The sequence below is a fragment of the Biomphalaria glabrata genome, chromosome 15 (assembly GCF_947242115.1).
Source record: "Biomphalaria glabrata chromosome 15, xgBioGlab47.1, whole genome shotgun sequence".
Lineage (NCBI taxonomy): Eukaryota > Metazoa > Mollusca > Gastropoda > Planorbidae > Biomphalaria > Biomphalaria glabrata.
Window position 1 is genome coordinate 7,590,814 of NC_074725.1, and position 20,747 is coordinate 7,611,560.

The 20,747-nt window shown below is 35.8% G+C and overlaps 1 protein-coding gene across 1 annotated transcript in view; it reads left to right on the plus strand.

Moving 5' to 3' along the window:
* The window catches only part of LOC106057173 (collagen alpha-2(IV) chain-like), an 84,220-nt gene extending 70,404 nt beyond the window's left edge, over positions 1-13,816 (plus strand). Inside the window, exons 32-42 of the mRNA XM_013214264.2 lie at positions 755-862; positions 2,014-2,085; positions 3,693-3,815; positions 3,971-4,078; positions 4,761-4,895; positions 6,344-6,478; positions 7,051-7,206; positions 7,734-7,850; positions 8,810-9,001; positions 10,313-10,599; positions 11,720-13,816. Coding sequence (XP_013069718.2) covers positions 755-862; positions 2,014-2,085; positions 3,693-3,815; positions 3,971-4,078; positions 4,761-4,895; positions 6,344-6,478; positions 7,051-7,206; positions 7,734-7,850; positions 8,810-9,001; positions 10,313-10,599; positions 11,720-11,977 — 1,691 coding nt within the window. The 3' untranslated portion in view covers positions 11,978-13,816. The remainder of the gene's footprint in view (positions 1-754; positions 863-2,013; positions 2,086-3,692; positions 3,816-3,970; positions 4,079-4,760; positions 4,896-6,343; positions 6,479-7,050; positions 7,207-7,733; positions 7,851-8,809; positions 9,002-10,312; positions 10,600-11,719) is intronic.
* Positions 13,817-20,747: the final 6,931 nt, after the last annotated feature.

Below are 20,747 nucleotides of genomic sequence, written 5' to 3' on the forward strand. Positions count from 1 at the left end.
TATTATAGTGAAGTGAAGACGTAACACTTTCCCCTGTGTCATATCACAAGGGAGATCCTACCGTTTCCTTCATCAATCTATGCCATATTAAAAGGCCTGGTCAAGAGACACTGGCTTCCTGGTACCAAAGAAAAGACTCTTTATGGATAACTACCTGAACTTGAAACCACACCACAGTTCATTTCAGATAGAGGACTAAATATCTTGACTTTTTCTTATGTAACAAATACAAATTTAGAAGAAAATTAATTGATGCAAGATATAGTTCATGCCACCATTTTAACTATACAATCATATTTCTGTATGCTGTCAAACTGTTAACTTTTGACATTTATTTCCATTGGACATACTTTGGTTACATCTCCAATTTCATTACCATAGTGAAACTGAGGAAATTTCTGGTCATGAAGAAATGAACATATTGATCTAAAACTATTGGTTGGCTGTGCCATTGTCATTCAGTTGACTATTAGAATACTTCCCTAGAGATTCCTCTATAGAAACTAGAATGACAAGGTACTTAATTGATGCTTGAAATAGTAGAGATTTTTCACATGGTTCAAGCTTATGCCAAACTGAGGCAAACAATATTAGAACTTCAGCCTGTAGTGCTTATAGAATTGTAATAATCATAATTTGCATATGAAACCATTTGACTTGGTTCTTTCCAGATCTTAGAAAGTTGTTTAAACATGACAAATAGTTTTCATTCAATATTTTTCTTTATTAGAATTTTAAAACATTTTTCACTTAGGTCAGCCTGGTTTGAGAGGTCCACCTGGAGAAGCTGGTCAACCTGGAATTCCAGGCATTGATGGAGATAAAGGTGCCCAAGGTGAACCTGGCCAGCCTGGCCTGCCTGGTAAGAATGAAAAACTAGCAAATATTTTTTTCAAATAAAAATATCTTTATAAAAATACATATGTTATGTATGATATTAGAATACAGAAAATGGAACAATAACAAAATGGCCATATGGTAACCATACTAACTTTTTAAAAAAAATAGTATCCATTAGAAAATGTTAGATGAGGTTAGCTATGTTCTGTATTAGCTGGAATCTCATAGTAAATTGAATTAGAAAGCAAGACTAAATAAAAGGTTATGAAATAGGTCTCTCTATAGCCCAAGTATTTAAAAAAATCAATAAGCTTAATTTTTTTAGCCCTTTAAATCAGTCATCTTTAAAAGTGATGGGATATCAGTAATGGCTAAACAAAGATCTGCACTGAGTTGACTATGTTCTGCTGAACACTTCAGTTTCATCTTTTGTATACATGTTTAATATTATTTGGGGAGGGGAGTCAGCACTTCTTAAGCCTTTCTTTGTATTGCATTTATTATTTAACTAAAAAAAATGTGAAGTTTTGATAGTAATATCATGAGAGATCTTGACTAGAGTCAGTAGATGTATTGATTAAGAGACCCCACTTTGAAGCAATATTTATATCAGTTGCACAAAAAATTTCTTTTGGAAAAACAACCATTAAATGAGAATCATTGCTTCCTGAGAATAGATTTCCATCAGGACATGAAGAGATTTTACAATCTCATTTAAATTTAGCCCCCATAAAAAAAAAAAAAAAAAAAGGGCTGCTAAATGTAGCCAGATTTGGATCTATTTCTCTTGATATTTGTTACATTGCTGCCCATCTAAAGTGATCTGACACATTAAGAGAAGGCCTTTTTGAGTCATTTGTGTGGCCAAATAAATCACATTGGTGGATTTCAACAACATTCCTAATTTTTTTTTTAGATTAATATTTAGTTTAAATTTGTTCATGGCAAACAGAAGCTCTTATTCAATGTGAATCATTATGAGTGTTAAAAATTTCTGTAAAATTTGATCTAATATATATTTAAATGACATGTTAATGTCACATTATACACCTTTATATTTAATGAAATTTAATTAATGTTTTTGGTGAACTTTTTATTTTGTTGCTCATTTGTAGTGAAATTTGTGTGATGTATTGGAACTGGAATCATTTTTATTTTTCTATTTCTTTGTAGGGTTACAAGGAGAACCTGGTGAAGATGGATTACCTGGTGGCCCTGGGCCATCTGGGTCAAAAGGAGACAGAGGTTAGGCTTTAGTAACACTAGCAAATAATATTTTAAGTTAGGATGTGTGGCTGATTGGCTTAAACCACTTGAGTTCAAATCTTGACTCAAGCAGACTTGTATTTGCTGACTGATTTAAGGTAAAATGAAAACCTTCTTTCAGATACCCCCTTCCCCCTCCTCACAGGTCCACACAAGAGATTGAACCACAGGTATGAGCATGCTTGTAAGTTTTTCACCTCCAATACTGATGTTTACTTTAAAGCCTTGTTCGCCAACGGTCATGATTTGCCTTTTTGACATTGATTTACATACTGTGAAGGTCTTGTCTTTGCGCATCACCAAGTCAGCTAGCTCTTCCTCTGTCCCTGACAGAACATTTAGTCATCCCCAAAGCACAAAATAGTAATTCTTCTTCCATCAATGCTTACAGTACCTTCAAGAGCATCCACCATTATCCTTTCAAGGAAGGTATTGAAAAGGGTTGGTGAAAGACAGCCTTGTCTAACTATAACTGTGGTTTTAAACCAGTCCCTATATGATTTTGTTGAATTATCCTGCACTAGTGAACTGGTTGTAAAGTTTCTGGATTATTTTAAATATGTTCTTGTTTATATAGTATTTTTCCATTGTTGCCAGAGTGCTGTGTGTTTCTAAATATATAGATCAAAGCTAGATCATTATAGCCTTCAGATTTGCAGACTATACCTTATTATTACACATTGTTATAATTGTACTTGTAAAAGATATCGTAAATTGATGTAGTGTTAAAATGTGAAACTAATACTGAAAATTATTAAGCTGACAACATCACTACTGACATGAAAATTAAAGACAATAGACTAGTTTCTTAAGTTTCAAATATTTTGTAATAATATTGTATCAATGTTGATAATGGATCCAGAATCAAGCTGCTTGTTAGAATTGCCCAGACCATAAATGAACTAGTTAAAAATGCCTAGACCAGATATGTACTGCTTGGGGAAATCACCTTTTTTTAACCCACCTCCCCATTGTAACGAGACCTATAGCCCTTCTGTGAAAGACAGACCAGCAAAAGTCAATGGACCACTGTACCAGTTATTTCATTTTAATTATTTTTTGTTTGTCTACGCAGCAAATGTTCAGATCCCATCCCCCTTTTTTTTCCCATTGCCACAAATGTGTATACTTCTTCTCCCCCTGAGTCATTATGTAATTTCCAAACATTGCCTTGTTTCAATGGCACAGACCATATCCTGCTAGTCTTATCTGCAGAACTGGAATGAAATGTTTATAAAAAAATGTTCAATCATCATGTCAGACACGAGAAATATTCAAGGAGCTGATTGGGCTTCAGGAAGATTATAAAAGTGCAACCATGTCTTGCAAAACTTTCCTGTATAGAACATTACTTAGAAAAGGAGAGAGAGCAGACAAATGAGCAACTTAAAGACTTACCTTAATGAGATGCTTAAAAAATGAGGTATGGAGAGCACAAGTCTGTAGATCACCTGTGGTGTCCCTTCAGATTTTGGAATGAACAAGCCTTACTTAAATGAGATTTTGGAACTGGTGAGGGTGAAAAATTAGTTAAAATAGAGACAAATTGTTAGGGGAGGAAATTTCAAGGCATTTTTTTGTTTTAGGACTTCCTGGAATCGAAGGTCTCCCTGGACTTCCTGGACTGTCATCGCAAGGAATGAAAGGTGAACCTGGACGTAACGGCTTGGATGGAACAGATGGATTAGATGGTCCCCCAGGAGAACCAGGTTTTTTGACATCATTATCTTCTATTTATACATTGAAGCAAACATTTATTTTATTAGTTAAAATATTTAATAATAATAATAATTTAACATATTTTGTACAAACTATACATGCTAGTCTCATCATTGACCTATCCTATCACTTGAATTCTGTTCAGGTAGCCGAGGTTTACCAGGATTGCAAGGACCTAAAGGTGAACCAGGCGATGTAGCCACCCCTGGACCAAAAGGACAAAAGGGAGAGCCTGGAATCAATGGACAGCCAGGTAAACTTAGTGGAAATACCAGCTTTAAGAATCAAGAAAAAAAGAAGAATATTAAACAACAAACCTTTAGATAATTTTTTAGAAAAATAAATTAATATCTTGTATGTATGTCTTTTAAATATTTTAAACAATCATTTAGGACAGTGTTTTAACATATGCGTACCCCTTCAATAAATTTTGTAACTCTAAGTACTCCCCCCCCCCCCCCCCCCCCAAAAAAAAAAAATTGTTCTTAAAAATAAAAAAACATTTTTTATTATAAATAACATACATTTGCGTCAATGAAAAGGAATGTGTACCCCCTTCAAACTCTTCCCATAACCCTGGGGGTACGCGTACCCACTTTGGGAAACACTGCTTTAAGATGTGGACTTACTACACATATTCCTATTGATCTAATTATTCTTGTAAGCGTCTCTTACTTTGTGTGTGTCACTTTTCATTGTTTTAACCTAATTAATGATTACAAAAACAGGATTATTTTTTTTATATAGTTTGCAAATTAATATTTATCATCTTTTTTTTTAACAAACCTTTTTCAAACAATATACTTTATCTATATTTAAAAATTATTTTTTTTTTGTCTGCAGCAAAAAGTCCCATGTCACAAAGCTCATTAAAACATTAAATCTTCCTCCCATGACTTCATTGTAATGTGTTTGTTGTTTGTTTTAATATTAAGGTCTTAATGGTCCCAAGGGAGAAATAGGAGAAAGTGGCTTACCAGGGTTTGAAGGTGAAAAAGGAGATAGAGGTTTCCCTGGTGAGGAAGGTGAACCAGGCATGCCAGGTATTCCAGGTGAAATAGGATTACAAGGTAAATATACTGCGCGTTGCTTTGGTGCAATCTTAGAGTACATTCTAACTTATATAGGTTTCAGGCTTACAATGTTTGGTTATAATAAAATTAATGGCTGTCATAGAATAAAAGATAACACAAACATTCCTCTAAGCAACATCCTTAGGGTGGTGCTACTATGGCAGATATGTTTTATGCCTTGTTAGTAAGAAAGCTAAATTTGTTATGTAGATGTTTTATCCATTGGTTATATGCCCCTGTGAGTTGTCTTTGTGAGGCTATGCCCCTTGTGAGTTGTCATCGTGAGGCTATGCCCCTGTGAGTTGTCATCGTGAGGCTATGCCCCTGTGAGTTGTCATTGTGAGGCTATGCCCCTGTGAGTTGGCAATACAACTGTATTTCCCTTTGAATTGCCATAACTGTGAGTTGTCATTGTGAGGCTATGCCCCTGTGAGTTATCATTGTGAGGCTATGCCCCTGTGAGTTGTCAATACAGGTGTATTTCCCTTTGAATGTCAGATAAGAAGTTATATGTCCCTGTCAGTTTTTAATATGAATTTTTTTTCCTGTAAGTTGTCAATATGAGGTTATGTCCCTGTAATTTGTCAAGATAAGGATATGTTTCTAATATTGTTCACAATATGGTTTCTTTTACAATTCCTCCCAAACTCTTCATTGGTTCAAGCTGGGTGGGGCACTCAACGGGTATTGTAAAAAAAAAATGGGTCTAATGATTTTCCTACAAATTTGACAGTTTATGTATATCTTTGAAATAATAGCTACCTAATATGCCACATGGTGAAAACTCAAATTTTTCAAAATATCCTCTTAAAATTTATTTTGGCTTATCTATTTCTCTTTATTTTGCACATAGTTTCAGCAGGATTCACTGCACTAGACTCAAAGATTTCTTTGTATTCAGAATTGACTAAATCTACAAACAAATATGTGTGTAGTCACTGAATGAACTCTTTATGTCGTGTCTGTTCTATTTATGTGTATGTTTCTGTTGTGTTGTCTTTATATGAGAAAAGAGTCCTTGTAATCACAACTAGTCTCCATAAAGATCAATAAAGCAGTCTTAGTCTTAGTCTTATTTTGTGCATTGGAGAAATCATTACCTGAACTGTTAATAGAAGAACTAGATTGTGCAAAGTTCACAGGAAAAACTCCTTGAAATACAGAAATAAATAGAATGAGAAATATAGACCACCATCAGCTTTATAAAGGAGAAATTGATTTTTAAAGTTTTTTTATTATTTTGCTTGTTATCGAAGGAAATCACTCAGTTTAAAATTGCTTTCATAATTAAATTGGTAATCATTATTTTTAAAAAATTCTTGGGTTTAAAATACTTTTTTAAAATTGCAAATCGTCCTTTATAATTTAAAGTAATATTTTGAAATGATTTTAAGTGCTGCTTGATTGACATGGTTAACTGAAGTATTGTGTACAAAAATTATTAGGACTTGATGGAGAAAAAGGGGAGCCTGGACGTCCAGGACTTGATGGGCAAGATGGTTTACCTGGGTTACAGGGTCCACCAGGAGAAAAGGGAGATCTAGGTCCATTCGGTGAACGTGGACAAAGAGGAGAACCAGGTAAGTGGACTAAGGTGTTTGTTTTTTTAAACTGCTGTTTACAATAATGAACTTTTAATGCAGTTGTTTCGTAAAACTTTGAGAGGAAAGAGCTGTTTTAAACAGCTGTCAGTATTACAAAAATATATATATACTTTAATCATATAATCACCTTTGTTTGAGACACTTCAGGACAAAAGACTAAAAAGAAAAAGCAAAGTAGCAATAACATATAAAACACTTAACCATAATTTACAAATATAAAAACATAACCTAATAAAATACTAAGAAAGAGGCAAAAGATAAAGGCATATTTTTTAATTCCATATGCTAGGACAAATTTTTACATGTGCTCCTTTTTCCCGATTGCCATTAGAGATGGAATGGGTTGCCTGATTCAGCCAGGAAAACCAATGACTTATCAGATTTAAAGTCTCTCTAATTAATATGCAGAACTAGAATAATAAATGGATACTTGTATTTATTTTCTGTTCAGAAGGAATGATTATAATTTAATACATAAGATGATAAGTTTATAACCATTTCTGTTTTGGTGCATGACTTACTTCAAGGTTTTTTCTTCTTCTGTTTAGGTCCAATGGGTGACCCTGGTGTTGATGGTCTCCCAGGACCCAGCGGTGTCTGCACACTGACTCAAGCTCCACCTGGCCCACGGGGTCCTGCTGGTGAGAAAGGTGATGAAGGCTTCCCAGGCCTTGACGGACTGAAGGGAGAGCGGGGTGATATAGGTAAGGGGCATCTATCAAAGTAATGTGTATGTATATCTGATGTAACAGTACTCTACTCAAAACTAATGTTAAAGTTGATTGACCAGGCTATTAGATTTAAAATTACATTATAACCAGCTTAAATCATGCCTGAAGTTCAAAACAAAATATTAACATGACAAAGAAAATATTTTTTTAATCTAAGATTAATCAATATTTGGGTGCCTAGAGTCCAGCTCTAATGGGTACCTGACATTAGTTGGGGAAAGTAAAGGCGGTTGGTCGTTGTGCTGGCCATATGACACCCTCGTTAACCGTGAGCCACAGAAACAGATGACAATTACATCATCTGCCCTATAGATGGCAAGGTCTGAAAGGGGAACTATTGAAATATAGATATAGTAGAAAGCTTTAACATATTTCAATACAAATTTACTGGCTCTCAACCATTTTGTTTCAAGGGGAAGCACAAGCTCATTTCATTCTTAGTTTATGACACCATCTGAATTACTTAGGTCAGTAAGTACACTTCTTTTATTGTCCTCTAGGTCAGGCTGGTCAGAAGGGTGCTAAAGGAGATTCAGGCCAACCTGGTATTCCTGGGGAACCAGGTATACCTGGTAATGATGGCTTAAACGGTCGTCCAGGAGAAAACGGTATTCCAGGTAAACTATATTATCAATGTGTATTACCAATACTTAGCAGTGTTTTTACATATTATATCCTCATTTCTTTCAATATGTAGTACTTTAGGCTGTATGAAAACAACAAACTAAATATAAATATAGTCAAGAGGAAACATTATTGAGGCGCACTCGTCACTCAGCCTTTGATGCATGGCTTCCAAGGGTCCTTGCATAAAAGGCAAAAAACATCATAGACATTGTATGTTTATCCTGCATCTTTATTGCTGCATATTACTGGATCTGCCTCTTCACCACTGTACATTACTGGATCTGCCTCTTCACCACTGCACATTACTGGATCTGCCTCTTCACCACTGCAACTTACTGGATCTACCTCTTCACCACTGCAACTTACTGGATCTGCCTCTTCACCACTGCAACTTACTGGATCTGCCTCTTCACCACTGCACATTACTGGATCTGCCTCTTCACCACTGCAACTTACTGGATCTGCCTCTTCACCACTGCAACTTACTGGATCTGCCTCTTCACCACTGCAACTTACTGGATCTGCCTCTTCACCACTGCAACTTACTGGATCTACATCTTTCCTATGCAAATTGTTATTAGTATCCATATGTCTTATTATTGGTGAAGACTGGGATTTTAACTTCAGGATATTTGGGTGCCTCTGAGTCCACCCAGCTCTAATGGGTACCTGACATTTGTTGGGGAAAAGTAAAGGCTGTTGGTCGTTGTGCTGGCCACATGAAATCCTCGTTAACCATGGGCCACAGAAACAGATGACCTTTACATCATCTGCCCTGTAGATTGCAAGGTCTGAAAGGGGAACTTTTAGTATTAGTAGCAAACACTGACCATAAAATGAACATTTTAATAATTATAAAATACTGCACATTATTTTTTCATCTATCATTTTTTATGTTCACAATAAGCTTGAGTTATCTAATTGCATATTTTTTAAATTTGCATTTCAGGTCCTGAAGGTATAAAAGGTAATCGTGGTCCTCCAGGCTTATCAGGAGCCACTCCTCCAACTGGCTACCTCATGGTTCGTCACAGTATGTCTGATTTGGTTCCTAAGTGTGGCAACGATTCCTACCCAATGTGGGAGGGTTACAGTTTGTTGTATATTGAAGGCAATGAGAGATCACACCATCAGGATCTAGGTAAGTACATGTACAACTCAATCACTTTTAGAAATGAACTCAAATTAGGATGTATAATTAATTTAATGTACTCATTCATCATAGATGGCAATCAAAAATCATCTGAGTTTAAATCCACAATTTCTTGCCTTGATCAGATCTTTAAGCTTATTTTTTTTATCGGGTATACATATATAGGAGGTGCAGTGACCGAATGGTAAAGTGCTTGGCTTCCAAACTGGAGGGTGCCTGGTTACAATCTTGTTGATTTTTTTCAGTTGGAATTTTTAAGGCGCCTCTGAGTCTACCCAGCTTTAATGGGTGCCTGACATCAGTTGGGAAAATAAAGGCAGCTGGTTGTCGTACTGGCCACATGACACCCTCATTAACTGTGAGCCACAGAAACATGACCTTTACATCCTCTGCCCTTTAGACCGCATGTTCTAAAAGGGGAGTTTTACTATAGGAGGATCTTGGCTTCCAAACAAGAGAGTCCTGGGTTTGAATCCTGGTGAAGACTGCGATTTTTATTTTGGGGATCTTTAGGATCCAACCAGCTCTAATAGGTACCTGACATTAGTTAAGGAAAAATAAAGGTGATTGGTTGATACCCTTGTTAACCGTGGGCCACAGAAACAGATGATCTTTACCCTTTACATCATCTGCCCTTTGACCACATGGTCTGAAAGGGAAACTTTACTTTATTTATTTATTTATATGATATATGGATTGTATTCAAAGGTTACTATTTAGTAAATAGCATTGAGCATCATTCTCCATAAAATACTTGTTGTCTATGACATCATCATTTGATGAATATCTCTGTCCTTGGAACACAACATTGAGTGGAGAAGAGACATAATAGAGGTCAGACCAGTTGGAAGTAGGGCCTAGTTGGAAAGGTAGGAATATTGCTGAGAAAAGGGCTGAGATTGAAAAAATATTGGAAAGAGAACGAAAATTAACTTGGAAAAAAAACAAAACACTACAACTTTCATTGTTAGATCAGAAACTTCTCTTACCATGGATGTGTATAATAACTTAGACAAATAACCTTCATGAATGGATTATAAAACAACACATTTAATCATAAATAAGAAAACATAGCCAAACCAATAACAGCTAAAGCCCCTCGTTTACATCCTCAGGATCCTCTGTTTCTCTCTTGTGTACCATGGTGCACAATTTTGCGTCTAATGACAGTGCACAATGCAGGGTCATAGCAATCTATAATTATATAATATAAATAGATAAGAGAAGTATTGACTCATGGTAATGTGAATAAATGGGACAATTTTTTTTTACATCTAAACATTTTTTTTTTCTTTTTAGGCTGGGCTGGCTCTTGTCTTAGACGTTTCAGCACTATGCCATTCATGTTTTGCAACATCAACAATGTCTGCAACTATGCCTCCCGCAATGACCGCACCTACTGGCTCTCCACCAACGCTCCCATCCCAATGATGCCAGTTGCAGAGAATGAGATTCGCAGATATATCAGTCGATGTGTTGTGTGTGATGTGCCCTCCAATGTTATTGCAATCCATAGCCAATCGACCGTTGTACCTGAATGTCCAAATAGGTGGTCAAGATTGTGGTTTGGATACTCCTTTGCTATGGTAAGTTAAATAGATGGATCTTTGGTTCAAATCAATTTTTGTGAAACTTGTAATTACTTAAAGCTTTCTGCTAAACATTCTCCTTAATCTTTGCATTGCTTTGGTGGACTGCATGTCCTTCAATTCCATTTTTTTTTATGTCTCCTACCTCTACTTGTTCAAGTCTAAGTCATAAAAATGTTTGATCCTAAACTACTGTTGCATAAATAGTGTTATGACCCTATTGGCGGCGCAAAAGGGTTGACTATAGGCTCAGCTGACACACACGTGAATCACTCAGGTCAGCGGGGCCATGGACAAGGGACAGTACTACGATTACACGATTACACGCAAATATGACCAATGTTATGGTCATGTGATCGAAAGCCTGCGTGTACGAGGACACAGTGTGTAAGAAAGCGGCAGTTCAAGACCGGAGAGCGTCGAGACCGGGACTGTTAGTCGGCTATGAAGTCGGTCCTGGTTGAGTCCTCATGTGTTGATGTACAAGTCCAGAAAGAGAGACAGTAGAGTTTTGTACGGTGATGTACAGAGTGACATTTTAGTTGTTGATGTCTTTGATGCCAATTGTCTAGTATTGGCTGTTATCTACTTATTCACTCATTATTAAAGTACCCGATATTGTGAAGCTCTTGTTGTCAGGTTCTTGATGTGTTGATGTGTTGTGTTGAGTTTTAGCAGTGTTTACGGAAGGCCTGAGTAGGAAGAGAGAATCGTAACAATAGGAATCATAATAAATTGATTTGTCTATCACCCTTGAAAGCCATGGAGGTTCAGATTTCTTGAGTTGTTACACTATGTGTAACAGTAGTTATATAAATTTCTGATATTATCAACCTTATAGGTCATGCCTTTCTGTGTTACCTGTGACACTTTCAATTTTGACTTCTATTACAGTGATATCTGATTTTTTTTTTATTTAATAGCAAAGAGCTGGTTACTGGATAGATCTATATATCAGAAATAATTAATTACATTTTTTTTTTTCATTATCTACCGTAATTTTCGTCTGTTATAAGTAAATGTAATGAAAAGTTTCAGTTAGAATATTTTTTTCTAAACAAGGGGTCTGTTCTTACATTTCAGCACCAGCCTATATAATTGTTTTCTTTACCCACAGCACACAGCTGCTGGCCCTGGTGGTGGTGGCCAGTCCTTTTCAAGCCCTGGCAGCTGTCTTGAAGATTTCCGTGCTACTCCATTCATTGAATGCAATGGCGGCCGTGGCACATGTCACTACTTTGCCAACAAGTACAGCTTCTGGCTGACAGCAATGGAGCCCAACTCTGAATTCCTTACACCTGTTAGCCAGACCTTAAAGTCAGGCTATACACGAAACCGTGTCAGTAGGTGCAGTGTTTGTATGAAGGATGTGTGAAAATGAATATTCAGTTATACAATTTATTCAATTTTAGAAATATTTGTTACTGTCAAACTTATGTGATTAGAATTCATCTTCATATTCATAAGTACAAATAATTTTGAACAAATAGTTGTTTGTTGTTTTTTTTTTTTTTTTTTTTAACATGTATATATATTTTTTTTATTTATCCTGCCATCATTTTTTTTTTGCAATAGATACAACAATTTTTAAATGGTTCTATTTTTTCATTGTTTTTAGTTATATTCTTTTTAAAGTCTTTTTTGTGTATATGTTGTCAGTAAACAATACAATTTAATAGATTTTTCAGATTTTGCCTAAAGCTGTTTTTTTTATAAACAAAAAACTAACGTGTTTACCTTTGAATGTAAAATATCTATTGTGCATCTATTACTTACTCACCCAAATAATCCTGGCCACTGTTTGAAAAGGAATAAATGATGCAACTCAGAGAGTGCTTGGTGCTTCATTCACTTTTTGTTGTGTGTATAAGTGAACAGATGTGCCTACAATCGTGTCACTTTTTTTTTTTTCATTGTTAAGTCAAAATTATTGGAACACAAGAAGGTTATGCCATTTATTGCCTTAGAGGTGAAGGAGAAAATGGCTTTGATTTGTTTCAGTTGTCAAAACAAAAAGCCACCTGCACCCGACTTTTTTGTTTAAACTTTCAAAGATTTCAGTAGTGGATCTAGTCACTTGTGCAATCTCTATGTTTTAATGCTCAACGTGTCACTGTTCATCTGTGTTCAAAAAACTAGCAAGAGAAGCCTCTAAGAAAAACAAAAAAAAACACTTGATTTTGATGCTTCAGGAAATAAATACTACACAAGTTCAATGACAGAAACGTCCATGTCTTTTGCCAGAAATGTGCCTTTGAAACTTTTAATATTTTTTCATGAAGAATTAATTATTTACACAATCACATTATAATGAGGAGGTGAAAAGAATGTTTCTACGAGAAATCATTACCAAACTTCTTTGTGACAAATTAAAAATGTATTTGATGTAATTTATCAGAGTTTCAATTTGCAATCATATTTTAAGACAAAGATTACAAAGATTTGGATGAATAAAAAAGAGACAGAAAAAAAAACACCCATTAAAATATGAGTCTTTAAACTGAGCATTTTAGTTTTTGGCTTATTTTTTATTTTATTTGGTATCATTCTATAAGTTTATTTTACATATTTGAATAATCTTCATAACTTTCAACATTGACTCCTTTTCCAATGAACAATTTGATAATTTAATGACATATTGTCCAATAAACTCAGATAGTGATGATAAAGTTAACGAAAAAAAGTTATCTGTGTAATTTTGTCAAAACTATCATTAGCTGTCTGCTTGACCTTAACATTTGAGATGTGTTGCTATGAAACTGTCTAATCCTGTACACGCAGTCTTGTGTTTGTCCCTGTGCACACATTTTGTGTTTGTCTGTGTGCACACATCTTGTGTTTGTCCCTGTGCACACATCTTGTGTTTGTCCCTGTGCACACATCTTGTGTTTGTCCCTGTGCACACATTTTGTGCTTTGTCTGGAACTACATTTCATTCAAAGAAACTTCATTTTTCTTTATTACTCCTGATTTATTCTGATGTCAGTGTCATATACATAGTCTAGAATCTCAGCTGAGCTAATCACTGACTGTGTAACAACTTACTAACTCTATTATTAATGGAGTCACTTGTTAAACATAGCAATTACAATTCATTTTGTTTTCTTTAGAGATTTCACAGTTATAGCTCTCTTAAAAGAATACAAATTAAGCAGCAGTCCAATCTGTTTGGTCTGTCAGAAATATCATTTAAAATAAAGTCTTTTTACAAAGAGCTGACTTAGTTTTGTTCTTGTTTGACTCTTGCTATGTCTGACGTTTGAAATGTGTTGGACCCTTCCTATGTGTCTGACTCTTGCTATGACTGGACTCTTTCTATTTTGATGTGTCATACTCTTGTTGTGCCTGACGCTTGCTGTGTGTCTGACTCGTTTGCATACACGTTGGTTCAAATATCCTCATTCATCACTCACATCCCACACTAAAGAAGTCCTTGAACTTGGTGTCCGTTTCCTTACTGGGCTCACTAGTGGGTACTTATGGACTATCACTGCGGATCTATCGATACTAAACACGTATTAATTACAAATATAACCCTAACATAGAAGGGAGCACCTGGTTGCATGGAGGTAACTCACAAAGGCCGCGGGATATACATTTGAGACCAAAAGAAAATCAGCTGCAGAGGAAAGACCTAGACGGCGAGAAGAAAATCTAAATCGACCACCGGCGGACAATTGTTATGCCTGCGCTGTGTGTGGCAAAATAAGTAGGTCACAGCTGGGGCTGCGTAGACACGGGAAATACTGCAATTCTCATTAATCTTCGTATTCGAAGACAAGCCTTATTATTAACTTCAACTTTCACAAAATTACAAGTTTATTATATAGGCCCTATATCTATATTATAAAGTAGAATGTGAGGTGTATGTATGGATGGATGTATGGATGTATGTATGTTACTTATAGACATCAAAACCGCTTGACCAATCTTGATAAAACTAGGCAGGAATGTTCCATGGGTACCAACTTAGACCGTAGTGTATGTATTGTAGCCCTAAAACAAACTTAAGACCCTCAAAAAAAATAAAGTTGTCCGACTCTATTACAGCTATAGTATTTTATGGATCTAGGCCATGTCTACAATGTTGACATAAGAAAAGATAGAAAGGATTTAGACCTACATCTAATTTTAAGAAATACATTGTATTCATTCTTTACTAAGTACAATATCACGATAAAATTAACTTTACGAGCCTTGCATGTAGCGAAGTCATACAGTAGGCCTATATCATCAAAATTCTGTTTCCTACATAGACCAGGCTCAATAACAATAGCAAGTATTGCCAAATTGTTTAATCTTCCTGAATTGTTGACCTCAAGTAATTGAATGACACCCCAATATGACAATTCTATCTATTGTTCAGGAGATTTCCATAAGCGCGTAGAAAATCAGTTGGCCGCGGGAAACTTCTAATATGCCTATAATTTATAATGGTTTAATTTAATACTATACATTTAGAATTAAGCGAGGGGCCTATGTAAGTGCAGAGCCCACTGCCTCTACATAGGTTGCAGCGGCCTAAGACCGGCCCTGCCCAACACCTACATACCCAAAGGAGGACAAAACATTACAAAGGGGGACAACCAAAAAAGACAAAGTAAACTTTCAAAACCTGGGCTTAGATTTATTTGATTATACTTGACAAGCTGACCCGCGGCGTAGCATACGCCCCCCCCCCCCTTTTTTTTTCTGAACCTCGCTCTCTGCGGCACTTTGTCACCGCGAAAGTTGCGTGGGGTAACTCTAGCCCGACTTGCAGAAATAAGAGTTATCTTTCTATGACTTTTTCCACCGTGATGTCCCGCATGGTTGGGCCACGAAGAGAATTATACATATATATATATATATATATATATATATATATATATATATATATATATTATATATATATATATATATATATATTATATCTTATTTGATATACTGTTGAGCAACTTTAATTATTACATTCTTAGTCATTCTATTATATTTCTCAGAAGAAAATACTTTTTTCCAGATGTTTTTCATGCGCTCTAACATACGAATGGAAATCCATGCAAGACATTTTCTCCAAATCATACTTTGTGAAAAGAATACTTTTCACTGAGTCATAGCCTAGTTTTTAGTAACAAATTTCATTAGAGCCACAGCACTGTTAGACGTCTTCTTCCTCTAGCCAGCTTTTTGATGCTGAACTGTGAACTCTTGTGCAGACTGTGCCAAGGAAAAAATAGTGTAGAATTTTCGCATTACACAAATAACAAACTAGTGTTTAAGAGGGAAGACATATTAGGAACACTCCATTTATTACGTAAACACCAGCGGTGTTGCACTGACGCGCTAGTGTGCAAATGTACATAAAATATCATTATGTTACATCTCTCTTCTTGAATTCAGAAAATCTATTTATCAGAATAACTAACAAACTTAAACAAACGAAACTAGGCAACTAAAAAGTCTATTCACAAATCAAGTTCACAAATCAAGTCTCTTGGGTTTGTTAACTATTCTGCCTGAGCGTGTTACGTAAGGTTCATGTGGTCTAGATGTGTTAGAAGAAGCAGTGTGTAGTGGCGGCTCTGCATCTAGCGTAGTTTGTAATCTTGGACTCTCGAGGTATTGTGGTTCCAGTTGTTCTGAGATGTCATCTGGAAAGTCATAATTATTGTCAAATCTGATTGCTTTCTCAGAGGACTTTCTGATGTGTTTTCTATTTCTTCTGTAGACCTTATTTCCACTTTTGACATTATTTGATCTAGGCTTAGAATGCTTCGAAACTACTGTTCCTGGTTTCCACTTAGAATTAAGTTGCATTCTGACTGCCGTTCTGTCTTGTAATGGATTATGACTCTTAACTCCTTTCCTCTTATCATAATAATGTTTCTGAGACTGTTTCTCGGAGTCAAAGTGTTTCTTCACCACCTTGAGATCTGGTGTCTGGCTCTCTGCTTACACTTGACTATTCCTAAGTGAGACTTGTGAATCAGATTTAACATGTATTTACGTAAGCTGGGTGGCATGACTATTCTCAGACCTTTGTATATAATAACACCCGAAGTTGATAAGTCTCTTGAATCCCAATATGGCCTGACTTCAATTGGAGTCTCGCTTCTTGTGTCTGGCCAACCAGTCATAATTACTTCCAGAAGCATTGAAAGTTCTTTTCAAGTACAGTCTTGAATTTCACTGTATTTCGAATCACTTACAGAGATCATATGCACTGAATCATCTGTAAATTCACATGTCTGTGTATCAGTATTTGGTAGATGTGCACGAGAAAGTGTATCGGAGATAAACATTTCCTTGCCTTTTCTGTAACAGACTTTCAGATCATACCACTGTAGTCTTATTAGCATCTTCTGTATTCTCATTGGTGCTGACAATAAAGGTTTCTTGAAGATTTGCTCCAGAAGTTTGTGATCATTATAAACTGTTACTTCTTTACCAAATATGTAGCAGTGAAATTTGCTTGTACTATACACAATTGAAAGCATTTCCTTCTCAATTTGAGCATATCTTGTTTCTGTATCTGTGAGAGCTCTTGATGCGTATGCAATTATACGACCTTGCTGGAGTAATACTGCTCACAGTCCATCTTTACTTGCATCACATTCTATCTCCACGTTCTTGTTGACATGAAAATATGCTAAAACTGGAGAGTTTGTACAAAGATGTTTCAATTCTTCAAACTTGTTTTTTTCATGATTCCATTGAAATTCTACATGGTGTCAGAGTAAAACTTAAAAAGCTGTCCAGACAAAGATTTTTATTAATCTAATAATGGCTTCTTTTTATTTTGAGAAACCAATCTTGAATTGGAATGCTTAAGATCTATATCAAGAGTTTTTAAGGTTTCAACAGCAGGTGAGCTTTTGTTTCAAAGGACCGTTAGGTGGTGCCGATAGTAGGCCTAAACAAAAAGCCGGATGGCTGGGAATGTGGATAGGTCAACAGGGCCGAGAAGTTTACAAAACTCTAAATATTACTGATAGTGAAGAGGGAGATTCGCAATTTCTATTAAAGAAAATAGAAGACTACATAAGGCCAAGACAAAATAAAAGAGTGTCTAGATTTAGAGCACATCAGAGAAAGCAGGTAGAAGGAGAAAGTTTTGATAACTTTGTTAAAGATTTAAAACTTCTCATTATGGACTGTGAGTATGATGATCCAGATGAAATACTTATTGATTTGATCATTAGTGGAGTCATACACGAAAAGGTGCAGTTGAAACTACTTGACCAGGGACAGAATTTGACCCTTAGCATGGCTATAGAAATTGGACAACAATATGAAATGTCGCAAAGCCAAGTGAAAATGTTTAGGGGCCAAGAAGTTCTAGCAATCAAGAGACAGTTACACAATGTACTCAAGCAGAAGTCTAAAGACAACTCAGATAAATTCTGTAGTAAATGTGGCAAGAACCATGAAAAGGGAAAATTTCCAGCAATAGGAACCACATGCAATTTCTGCAAGAAGAAAAACCACTGGTTTCAAATGTGCAGAAAAAGACGCAACGTTAATCTGGTAGAAGATGGCAGCCACAGTGATGAAAATATTGTACCTGTTAGTACTGCACGTAGCCAGTATAAAAAGGGTAATCTTGAGAACATCAATGTCGTTGAAGACAAGTGGACTGTAAAGACATTAATTTTTCGTATCGACACTGGTGCAAGATGTAACATTCTTGTCAAGTCAGAGTTTGAAAAGCTCAAAGACAAAGTAAAACTTGCTTATTCAGCAAAGTCGCTCAAGTTTTACTCTAATCATGTTATTAAGACTTTTGGAGCAGTTGTGCTACCTTTGAAAAATAATATCCAAGAGGTGAAAGCAAGATTTGAGATAGTAGACATTAACCAAGAGAACATTTTGAGTGGTGACACAGCAGAATGTTTAGGACTACTACAACGGATAGACAGCATAGAATCCAAGGCAGAAGACGAGTTACAAAGAGAATTTCCTGAAATGCTGAAAACAACTGGAACACTGCCAGGAGAATACAAGATTCAGTTACAGGAAAATGCTAAAAGAGTTATTCATCCACCACGTCGCTTAGCAGCATCCCTACGCAAGAAAGTTGAAGAAACTAGCACTGACGCGCCAGTGTGCACATGTACATAAAATATCATTATGTTACAAATAGTGTGATGTTTTCTTCAGTTGTTCAGCACGGCCTTACAGTAGGTTGGTTATGTTGGGCTGCAGTGGTAGTAGCGTCTGCCTAAGGTGGAATAGGATGGGGCATTCAAAGAGGATATGGTTTACAGTTTCATAAGGGTGGGCACAGTGTCTACAAAGGGGAAGGTGTGTGGGATTTTTTTTGTTAAGATGGTAATTTAACAAAGTTGTAGGCCTATGTGTCCTGTTCTTAGTTGGAAGATTGTAAAGAATTGAACATCGTTCACATCGATAACTCTTTCCTTTTGGTACTTGATGCATGACAATAGATCATCTTTTAATATATTTATTAAACATCCTGCGAAAGCACTGGGCACCCTTCACTAAAAAGCTGCTTCTTAATCTCAGTTTTCAGCTAGAAAATTTTTTTTTGCCTTGTTTCCTGTTTAATTAAACTCCAAAGTTCACATTAGCTTTGTCGTCAACGAACACAACACTCTTGTTTTTCTCATGAGTTTCTTTAAGTTATGTTGGTTGATATGGTTTCAGAAGTTTTATTTACTGTGCTGTCCAGCGCCAGCAAATATATATGTGTTCAAGCAACTTATACAACCAAAGTACTGACCTACTACTGATAATATTTTGTCTGCACCATGATTACTTGCATCTGTAGCGACTTCAAAACAGCTAATGTCACTTAACCTATATAGTACTTTTGCAACAGTTTTATGACCAATGACTTTGGTATGTATATAATTGCCTCTGTTTTTATTCTTGCACATGCAATATTCTTAGCAATTTCCAAATCGGTCTTCAAACATCTTCCGCAGTAGCCCTACAGTCAATAGACTTACAAGACTTATGAAATGTGACATCGAGATTAGCTAATGATGTTTTAGCAGCACAAGCCTTCATGAAAGAGTGTTTCGTTTCAAAAACAAAAGTATTGACGAAGTGTAAATTATTTCGCGTTTCTCGCTGGAATTCCAGACATGACGTTCTAAGACAGTGCTGCCCATGTTTGCTGGCAACATGACGTTCTAAGGCAGTGCTGCCCTTGTCTGCTGGTAACATATATGACGTTCTAAGGCAGTGCTGCCCTTGTTTGCAACCAACTCGTACGAATCACAACACACTTAGCTTCATTTTCTGTACTCAAATCAAATCACGAATAGTTTAACTGTCTTCAATTATTCTGAGAATTAGCATCTCTTTATTTTACTACTAGCAGTAATGTTGGTCGGCATCTTAAATAAAAATTCTAATTATTTAAGACAAACACGACAACAGTGAGATAACGTTGATGGGTTGATGTTTCGAGTTATGGAACACTATTAAGTGCATTTATCGTATAGAGATTGAATTATACTAATCTACACAGTAAACTCGCATCTTGCAGTGAAGCGTATCACTTCTTTTGATCTGTCAATGTTAAAGGATGAAACCAGAAGATATGAAAGATAAAAATTCAATTAAAAGATTATATATTAATAATAATAATAATAAAATATATGAATTTTCACTAAAACCAGTTTATATTGTTTTGTTCGGAACTAGTGTTTCGAAGGATAACTTTAAAGTGTTGTTATACCAAACTAATATTTTTAGAGATTATATATATATATTATTTATTTATTTATTGAAGAGTCAACAGGCTCTAGACTGCCCCAAGCTTTTATTGTTTGCTTTTCGAGCTCCAGAATTTAATTTTCCTGGTGTCTACAAAGCACTGTAACAAGTAAAAGGTGCCGATCTATATAGAATATTATAGAACATCATGTCAAATTCGTTTTCAGGAGGCAGCCTATAGGCCCAGGCACAATGAGGCAGGACTTGCAAATACTCATGGGACATTCGATGTACGATAGTCGGGTAAATTATGCAAGCCTAACAAGAAAGTCGTGTTTTGAAATGTTTAGCTATAGATGTCAATCTATTGACTTTATTCGTTACCCTTTATTCTAGTTTCACGCTGTTATTGTGTGTATGGTCTCGGTTTGAGTGACCTTTGTGACAATTTGTTCATCAGTCTTTTCACGACTCTCTTT